At 41.6% G+C, this 10,214-nt stretch overlaps 1 protein-coding gene across 1 annotated transcript; it reads right to left on the bottom strand.

Moving 5' to 3' along the window:
- Positions 1-2,756: 2,756 nt before the first annotated feature.
- Positions 2,757-9,086, bottom strand: cdca4 (cell division cycle associated 4). Its single transcript, XM_088354910.1, has 2 exons — positions 8,812-9,086; positions 2,757-4,591 (listed from the first exon to the last, which is right to left on the bottom strand). The coding sequence occupies exon 2, from the start codon at positions 4,579-4,581 to the stop codon at positions 3,703-3,705; it is 879 nt and encodes a 292-aa protein (XP_088211036.1). The 5' UTR covers positions 4,582-4,591; positions 8,812-9,086; the 3' UTR covers positions 2,757-3,702.
- Between the last annotated feature and the right edge of the window lie 1,128 nt (positions 9,087-10,214).

The following is a 10,214-nucleotide window of genomic DNA, read 5'->3' as shown; positions in this document are numbered from 1 at the left end:
ATGTCTGTGTCAGGAACAGAAAAAAACGGGTCAGTAGCCGGGACAGAAGAGCAAAAACGTGGTCGGAAGAGAGTCGTAAGCCAGGAAAGGAGAGTAGACGTGGTAGGGGACAAAAAGAGGTCGAAAGCCAGGACAGGAGAGTAGACATGGTCAGGATCAAAAACGGGTCGAAGCCGGGGGACAGGTGGGAGTCCGGGTAGAAAAAGGCTTGCCTATTGTTAACTGAGGTTCGCAGACGGACTGACAAAAGAGGACAGACAGGAGTGGATACAAGTACTGATAGGGAGCCAATCAGAGTTTGAGGCAGTTGGCGCCAAAGGAGCGGGCACAGGTGATTCACATCGGTAATCATGAAATTTATATGACAGTTTATATTCTATGCTTGTTATATAGATCAGTGTTTTTGAGCCAGGGCATGTTTTTTACATCGGGAAAATTTTGCGGCACACCACTCACCAAAAATGTTATAAAATAACACTGAACAGTAGGTTTAATTACAATATAATTTATAATACTCCAAGTTTTTACAGCAGACACTTGACAATGACATAATATTTGCAGAAAATGATTCATAAATGTGTTATAAAATCTTAAATCCTAAAAAGTGACATTGGATAATTTCTCAAGGCTCACTGGTGTGTCGCGGCACAGTTGGTGAAAAACACTGATATAGATCAATATTGTTTTTTAAATAAAGTTTCTTGGCACCACCAGGCACTAAATAATACACACTGTTCCTTCAAGGGAGATATGTTGAAGTTATTGTCCAGTGAAAGTTAAAATAATGTACACTAGGGAAAATGGGCCTATCTTATTTTTATTCCACTTGGACACGTCTTCCTGCCCAGCTTGCATTGCATAAAGGCAGTGTTTTTCAACCCTTTTTGAACCAAGGTACACTTTTATTTATAAAAAAAGTTCCGAGGCACACAGACCGTTGAAAATGTTTGAAAATGAAGTTATGTCAAATATTTCACTGTACTACCTCATAGGTAGGTCATTAGTTTATAAAAAGAAAATACTTAAATAAAGCACATCATTCTTTATTTTATGTTTTTATTTTTTTGCAATGCAAACTTAAACTGCTTTGTTGAACAAATTAAGTTACTAACAGGATTGGGTAGGGTTACTTTAACTGGATTACTTTCAATTACTTTTGGATGACTCCAATACCAAATATGCAAATAAAAGACAAAAGAAACTAAATATGAATAAAATGATGACTCACACCAAGTGGTAAGCTTTTTCTCCTTGGCTTTGATCTCCGGCGAAACTAACATCAAATGCCACAGAAACAAAATGAAGATAAATCCAAACAGCTTGCCAACATCATTTTTGCCGTTCCATGTATTCCGTTACTCCCCAAGCCTGCACAAAATTTAGTAATTTTATTTATATTTAGTTTCTTTTGTCTTTTATTAGCATATTTGGTATTGGAGTAATGCAAATGTAATTGAAAGTAATCATGTTAAAGTAACCCTACCCAACCCTGGTTATTAAATATACTGTGCTACCTCATGAGCAGATAATTAGTATATAAAAAATATATAAAAATCTACAGCCAACTACTGATATGGATGACTATAATGACTAAAATGGCTGCGCCCTGTTTGGCTGCGGCTGCATCGGCTCGCTACAGTTTAACTGTACGGGTCAGGTGTATCGACATTTCGTTCTGTGTACATTGTTACAAAGAATGACAATACAAGTAAATTATTATTATTATTACAGTTCCTCGTCTGCTGAAGAGAGCAAAAATACCGAATAATGGCCCGATTTTTTGCAAAAATAAAATTGGGCAGATTCCTGCGGCACACCAGACAAGGTATCACGCCAAAACTGGTTGAAAAACACTGGAATAAGGAAAATGATTAAATAGCAAAGTCAGAATGTGTTTTTTAACACAAAGGTAATACAAAGAATACAGAACACACACAAATAGTTGCATCTTTTATTATAAAAAAATATTTACAAAGACGCTACAAGGTTTTTTGTCTGGATATAAAAATGCATACATTTTTGACAACGGTAGTAATAAGTCTTTGAAGTTCTAGCTCCCATTGCGACCAGCGTGACATCCTTCAGGAGTGTATGTGCGTGTGTGTGAATGCGTAATACTGAACTTGCGTATTCGTCAATACATTGCCTGAGTTCTCCGCCATGGTCGCCTCCTCTTTTCTGTGAGCATCCGTTTTGCAGAAAGGCATCCGTTTGCATAAAAAGACTTTAAAGGACATTGGAGTCGTATACAATCATTTTTTTTTTTTGTAACGCGTATGACGGAGCTGCATAGTGATTGGAATTGTGACCCGGTTCTTGTGATTATTAAAAGAAAATGAAATAAATAGGTACTGCACTTAGGAATTAAAAAAAGAAAAGAAAAGAAAAAATTTCCAATAGGCCGAATGGTTGACGTATGGCGCGGAAAAGAAAAGAAAAAATTTCCAATAGGCCGAATGGTTGACGTATGGCGCGGATGTACCTAAAGATAGAATAAATACAATAAATAAAAAAAGAATAAATTAGCAATATGGCTTCTTCTGGATGATCTGGATGGAAGGGTGTGGTTTTGCTTCCCTGGGTAGTAAAAGTAAAACCTTTGGAGCAAGTGAAGTGAAATCAGCACTTGCAGGAAAAAAAAAAGCCTGGAAAGCGGCAAAAAAATAACTCGGGAAGCACTCGAGTCTTTGAATGTGGCTGTTAAAATCTTGGAAAATAGGAATATCAAATAATAGTTGCAAGAATCCCAAACTGTATAATGCAAAAAAATATATTTCTATATACATATACGTACATATACATATATTCCATTCATAATTGCTCAAATCTTTAGGAAAATAGGCATGAATTCATAGATTTGGATGTTTGTTCTGGATTGCTGTCATTGTAGTGTGAAGACTTCCAATAAATAGGCCGAGCGGGAGCTAGCGCGACGGACGTAAACATGGATAGAAAACAAGAAAATAAAAATAAAAAGGAGAGAGACGGACTCTTGCAAATAGAGTTGCAGTTCCAAGAATTGGAAAAAGTCCTCAAACTGTCCATGGAAATTCATGAGGAATTTACAAAATTCGAAGGTTGGTTCTAAAATACGGTCGGAGAAGATACATTTCAGCATACAGTGGACTGTACACCCTTTTAATAATTCATTTTTTCCCCCAGTGCAAATGTTTAAGAATTAATGAAAAAGAGAATTTAGTTTGCATTGGATTTCATTCATTGCAATCTTTTCTCATGATGAGTTATTCAATTGCAAAAGGTTGTTTAAGTGACAAAGTGTGCTTTTCGTATTTTAGCTTTTTTACATGACTATTAGCCAAATGGAGACAGTCAGGACTTTGACTTGCGAGTGCACCCGACCAATTTTTTGAGGTCTGAGTTAAGTCATCTCCATGGAAAGTTTCCAGTTTGGAAAGTTTTGGCCCCTTTGAACATTCTTCGGCTAAACTTCCCAGAAATTTTCCTGCCCCTTTGCAACCCTAGTTGTGAAAAGTCCTCTCCTTTGTATGGAATATACCGAACGAGTACAAAGGAAAGAAAATAAAAAGGGTCCCGACGGGAGCTGCCGATCCGAAAAAAAAAATAAGAATAAATTTTTTGGCTCGCAGATAAATTCCCACCTTGCCCCCCCTCCTCCTAAGCCTCCCACAATCTGGCTGTGTAACAAAAGCACATTCAGGAAGTCTGTGGCGGCGCCGAGCTTCAAGAGCCCACGATGATCTCCATGATGTGGTCCAGTTCGTTCAGGTCCGACCGGCAGCTGGCACTTGGACTGAGGGGCTGCGGCCCGTGGGAGGAGAGACTCTCCAGCAAGTCGTAAGGTCCCATTTTGGGGGTGCTCTGCATGCCCGTCAGCACCGTGTCCAACTCGTAGTAGGACGGGTCAACGTCCGAGAACAGTTCCTCCAGCGCCGGGTCCGGGGGCGGCGACGGAGGCGGTTGCTTGATCTCGAAAGTGCCAAAAACCTGATCCCCCGGCCTGGAGTCCTCCTCGGGTTGGTCGTCGGTGTCCTCGCTCTCCGACTCCTCGCCGTCCTCGTCCTCCTCGCCGTCCTCGTCCTGCTCCTCCCAGCAAGGGCCTATTCCGAAGGGGCCCGCCAGGTAGGACTGCGTGGAGAGGGCCTCTTTGTGGCCGTCCCCGGCTTCCATCACCACCTCCTCCGAGTGGTAGCAGTCGTCCAGGCCGCCCACCAGGGGATACGGTTTTGGGCTCTGACCGGCGGCCGCCGCGGGGTCCGAAGGCCGGCACAGCACCTCGGTGGCTACCAGGCGGTCGGTCGGGCACTGGGCGGCGGCCAGGGCTTGCGTCATGATCTGCCAGGTGCCGTCTTGCGTCATCTCCTCTTGGATTTGTCGCACCGTGTTGGCGATGAGCACCGAACGGCACAGGTTGGGCTCCACCAGCATGTGGCAAAGTTGGAGTTTAATGAGCGACATGTCCAGTAGAGACTGGCGCTGCAGGCTGTAGGAATGCGACGGCGCCCGAGCGCTCGCCTGGTTGTGCTCTGCGGGAACGATCGCCGGAGCCGCCGCCTCATCTGCCGAGTCCAGGAATTTGCGTTTGATGCCCTTTGCAAACATATCGTCTTGTCTGAAAGTGGAAAAAAACAAAATGTCATATTAAAGGTGGGGTGCGTCGTTTGGGGTGGAGAGCAGTTTGGAGCAAACTCATTAGAAAGGAGTTTTAGTTGTGCCATAACCCCGCCCCCTAAATGTTCCTAGGTCACATGTTTTTGAATCACGTGATCATTCAAGAAGGTGATTACAAAAGGCGAGCAAATATTTACTACTGCTCGAAAAGAAAACAAGAATGAGGGCTGCGTCACATAGATGCGTCTTTCTGTTTTTTGTCATTGATGGTTGCAGCAGTAATCGACCGTATCGCATTTGCGTGTCATTGTTCCTCGTGGATTAGAGGAAACTCGAGTGACCTGACATTGGCGCCAATGATGCAGAGACTTCCACTGCAGTTTAATTCAGAATTTCAGGTGTATAAATTGACTATTTGATTTGTGGGTGCCAAAGTTGAAATATTTGGAGTATGTTGTAAATATTGAATACATTGCCAAATGTCAAGCATCATATTTTGCTCCTGTTATGTATTAAATTAATAATGTTGGCAAAAACATGGACTAATTTCTCTGGGATAACTGTTTCCAGACATCAATGCGTTTTTTTGTATGCACATTTTATGCTCACCGTTTTATCAAGTATTGCTCAGCTATTTACACAAAGATAATACAGGTGATTTTTATAAGAAAAGAAAAAGAAAAAGATGCACTTTACTTAAAGAGCCAGTGTTTAAAATGTAGGGAAAAGGTTGTGACTTGTACAGAATATAGGGTAAATATAACAAGCACTGGGAAAATTCTTGCTCTTTTCAAGTCACAACTGCCATACTAACCCATTCAGTGCAATTGACTGTTGAAGACGCCAAACCTTCATTTTCAATTTAAAGGGGCATTACATGTTATTTAGGGCCTCCTAGTGGTAAAAAAAACAATATTGATTGGAATAACAAACAAAAATACATGAACTATCAAATAAACGTGCATTTTTAAAAAAAATGCATTTTCCATAACACAAAGCTCACCTAGAGAGAGATGACAAGATTGTCCGCCATTGTGACGCTTACGAGTACCGCCCAAAACCTTGTGAAAGGCTGGGGAAAAATTTGAAGAAAACGGGTTTGGTCGGGTCACTTTGAATCTCCCTAGTTTGTATTCCGCTTTGTTGCAGTCAATTTTGGTTGCACTACACGATGTAGAAACATCTAGAAGACAAACATTACCAAGTGTTCCTTTAAATTGGCTGCTGTGGCCACTATGTAATGACATAATACCACAAACCCCAGTCTACATACCAGCTCAGTAGCCTAGATGGTAAGGCGCCCGCTTTGAGACTGGGAGGTTCGGGTTCGCGCCCCGGCCGAGTCATTCCTAAGACTTAAAAAGTGGTCGGCGGCGCCCTCTGTTGGCTGCGGCTGCATCGGCTCGCTACAACGGGTCAGGTGCAATCGACATTTCGTTCTGTGTACATTGTTACACAGAATGACAATACAAGGAAATTATTATTATTATTATTATGAAGCGCACTAAAAAACATTAGGAATACTTTACTTTTCCCATGTTTTTGCCATATTGCTGCCTCATTTCCAAATTAATAACTGTAAACAATTTGGCATTCTTACGTTTTTTTCTTCGTTCAATCATGTCGCAAACAACAACAAAAAATCACTAAATTAACAAATCACTCGAAAACAAAAAGTGATTATGGGTATAAGAGAACCTTCCCCTAAATATAGTCGCTTCTGTTATCAACCATTTCAACTCATTATCACGTCTTACATCATTGAATATCTTATATAATGAGACTCCAGAAATTACTAAATTCAAATTAGATGCAACCTCAGTGGAACTGTTTAAATCTAAGCTTAAAACACACTTCTATTCTATAGCATAGGAATAACCTATATTTTATGTTGACAATATCTGTGTATTATTTGCCCTCATGTAGGTTTTAGATCAGGGGATGTTGTCATAATAGTCTGTGGTTTGCAATAGTCTTTGAATTGTGCAGCCCTTTGAGACTCTTTGTGATTAAGGGCGTCACAAATAAACATGACTTGACTTGTAAAAAAAACCATTACATTATAGATACAAGCGTGTAAGCTGTACGAAAAACAAATCAGGAAAAAGCTAATATTTGAATGTGTTTTTTTAAAATCTCTTAACAATTACAAGCAGGGAATTTGGATTCTCTCTGACAAATGCACGGCGCTGTAATGATTTAAAACATGAAACAAATGACATTACAGAAACCAGCCACTGTTGACATGAGACATGAGTGCTAGAATACGCTCATCCAAACTGGTGGAACCAGATTCAGGTGCTCAGAGAAACACTAAAAGTCACTTCCTGGTTTTCTTTCACTACGGAAACTTTTCAAATTTAGCAGTCATACTTTGCACTCGCTTACAAACCCCCAAAACTACTCGTCTTTCTTAAATCAGCACATTATTTATACAATGAAACCAGTACGGACTAATTTACTCATAACTCTCACAGTCTGTCACAATATGCATTGGCAAGTCCTGATAAGTATACTTGAAATATAATTAATCCTCTTTTTCTATAAACATAATTGACATTATATCGATCTTGTTTGGGTTTTTGGGGTACGCATTTTATAATTGGTCTGGTTGTCTAAAAAAACTGACATTCCTTTGGAAAGATGTAATTACTTTTTAGATTATAAAATCAGAAACCTCAGTGAAAAATGATGGCAACACATTTGCCAAAGCAGATATTATCGATGTCTATTTTGAGGTGGCGATGATCGTTCATTGTGGATTAGTATTCTGATTTTGAGTGTGTGTATTAATAGATTGACTGTTAGCACGTCTACACAAGGTTTAGAACACTGATCAGCTGCAGAACATTTGGAAATATTTGATTACTTTGTTGAATTTATGAAGTTAAATAAAGATTGTATGGTCTTTATTGTCATTGACATCAATGTTGGGAAACATTGTATACAACGAGATTAAAGGCGGTGAACTTGTAATAAAGACTTGAAAGAGGAAAAATAGGATAAAAGACAGGATGCATAGGCATGAATATAATTTATAATATAGTGCAATGAAATATTAGCAGTCACAGTATGGTAAAAAAGTGGCATTTATCATTTGTTGGCTTTCTTGTGGGATACAATTTAGATTCGTTTGTGTATGAAAACAAAGGGTTTCTAAATAGCTATAGGTTTAAACTTTAAACTGACGGTCATTTAAAAAATAACACGCATGCATAGGATTAAAAAGCATTTAAACGATCCGGTGCACCGATTGACTCCAACTCAAATAACAAAGAACATTTGCCAAACGTGTGGTTAAGTTGGGTGCTTAGCAATTGGTCTTGGAATGAAAAAAATACCTCCTGACAGGTCACCAAACGATGTTACATAAGCACATCTGCTTACAAGTGATGCACTCGCCATCTAAAAGAAGACTTTTGAGGAATATGACCAAGATTGGATTGTTATTGAAAGAGGACATAAATGCTATCATGTGATTAGCCACATCCAGTTGTTTTGATGTAATGTGGGAGGAAAGGGGGGCGCGCGGACTTCCTTCTCTTGCTTTTAAATAATAATTTGACACAAGTGGGATGCAAAGGGAGGATTTAAATCGAGCGTTTTTGGGGTGAAAACCTGCAGAAGACGTGAATAAAATCCCCCTTAGTTACGGACAAGACGCAGTCTCGCTGTATGTCAATGGCCGCTAGCGGGGCCCATCCCCCACCGCCAGCGAGGCCTTCCCAGTCATGAATCAACCGCTCCGCTCTCCGCGTCGGGCTTATCGTCCCGGTTCGGACGCCCGCTAACGTGGGTAGTAACACCCGGGTTCGGTGAGCTTCACGGCGCGGTGGCTGGTGTCAACACGAGCCGCTCGAAGCCGGCTGGCGCCCCGCTTTTGTCTCCCCCCCCTTCTCCCCGATCGCCGCGCGACAATGAGGCCATTTTGCGCTGCTAGGCTAACGGCTAGCAGGCGACAATGTGGCAGCGAAAACGGGCGAAAATAAGCCTCGTTCGGGGTGGGGGACTCCGGGCGGGGTACGAGGGTGTCACCCGGGTATTGTCGCCGGTAAAAAGACGAATCGTAACAGGCGAATTAACCCGTAAAGCGCCACCCTTTGGTAGCGCTTCCTCCTCCGAAGACAGCCGCCCGCCCCCCGTATCCCCAAAATCACTTTTTTTCGGGACACAAACAACACAGTCGCCGGCTTTCGGTGTTCTTTAAACGGGGGAGCTTACCTTGGTCTTATTTTCTTTCTGTATCACGCATAGGATCGTCGGCGGTGAAAGCGGAGGGGAAGGTTCCGATGAGATCATTCATGCCACGGCTTCGAGAGAGGAAAAAAAAAAGTGAAGTGGTCTGTGAATGCTGCGGGCTGCTGCTGTGGAGCCGCCAGGCCAGCAGCGCTCAGCTAAGGCAAGTAAGCAAGAGTCAGCCGGGAGGAGTGAGAAGTCAGGCAGGCTTGGAGGGATGGGGCGTTCGAGAACCGAACGGCTGGATGAGACGGCTCTTTGAAGGGGACGACGACGGGAGAGCCGGCTCCCTTCGAGACGCTGTTGTCTGTCTTCTCTCTCTCTCGCTCTCGCTCTCGCTCTCGCTCTCGCTCTCTCTTTCGTTCTCATTTTTTTTCTCTCCTTTTCTCTCTTACCCCTTTGCTCTCTTGTCTCTCATTTTCTCCATCTCTCTCTTTCCCACTCTGTCCCCGATTTTCTCACTCTCTTTCTCGCCTTTTTGCACTTTTACTCGGTCTGTCTTTCTCTCTATCTTTCCCTCTCTTTCTCTCTCTTCTGCTCTCCTCTCTCTTGGTCCATCTGTTTCTTTTGCTTTCTTTCTCTTTCCGTCTTTGTCCCTCATCCTCTCTTTCTCCCTTTTTCATTCTCTTTACTTTTCTTTCTCTCTTTTTTTCTCACTTTTCCCTGTCTCTTTTTCGTTCTTTCTCTCTCACTCTCTTGATTTATTTCTCTTTTTTTACTCACTTTTCCTCTTTCTGCCTTCTTTTCTCTCTACTTCTCTCCCTCTCTCTCTCTCTTTCTTTCTCTCTCTCTCTCTCTCTCTCTCTCTCTCTTGTATCCCTCTCTTTCTCTTTGTTTCTCTCTTTCCCTCTTTTTTTTCTCAATTCGTATTATCTCTCTCTCTCCCGCTCTCTTTCTCTCTCTCTCCCCCTTTATCTCTGTCTGTCTGTTTGTCTGTCTGTCTGTCTGTCTTTCTTACTCTTCCTTGTCTCTCTCCATCTCTCTTTTATCCATCTCTCTCTTTCTATATATTTATCTCCTTTTTACTATTCTCTCTCCCTATTTCCTTTGTTCCCTCTCTTTTTTACTTTCTCTTTATCTGGCTCTCACTCTCCCATTTATTTCTCTTTTTCTCTATATCTTTCTCTCTCATTCCCTCTCCCTTTCTCAGATTGTCTTTTTCTCTTAATCTCTCTCTTATTCTCTTGTTGTTTCTGCCTTTTACGCTTTCTCTCTCTATCTTTCACTTTCTCTTTCTTTGTATCTCTCTCTCTTGTGCATTTTCTCTCTCTTTTTCTCCTTATCTCTCTGTCTGTCTCGAAGGCGCTGGTGACTGTTCAATATGAGTGGCATCATTTGTCGTTTGCTTAGTATAAAGAATTTGAGAGTTTGCATTGGGTAAAATTCAC

Source organism: Urocampus carinirostris, chromosome 15 (assembly GCF_059441175.1).
Source record: "Urocampus carinirostris isolate Australia breed hairy pipefish chromosome 15, RoL_Ucar_1.0, whole genome shotgun sequence".
NCBI lineage: Eukaryota > Metazoa > Chordata > Actinopteri > Syngnathiformes > Syngnathidae > Urocampus > Urocampus carinirostris.
The sequence above is the reverse complement of the archived record's forward strand: the minus strand, read 5'-3'. Positions and strand labels throughout refer to the sequence as shown.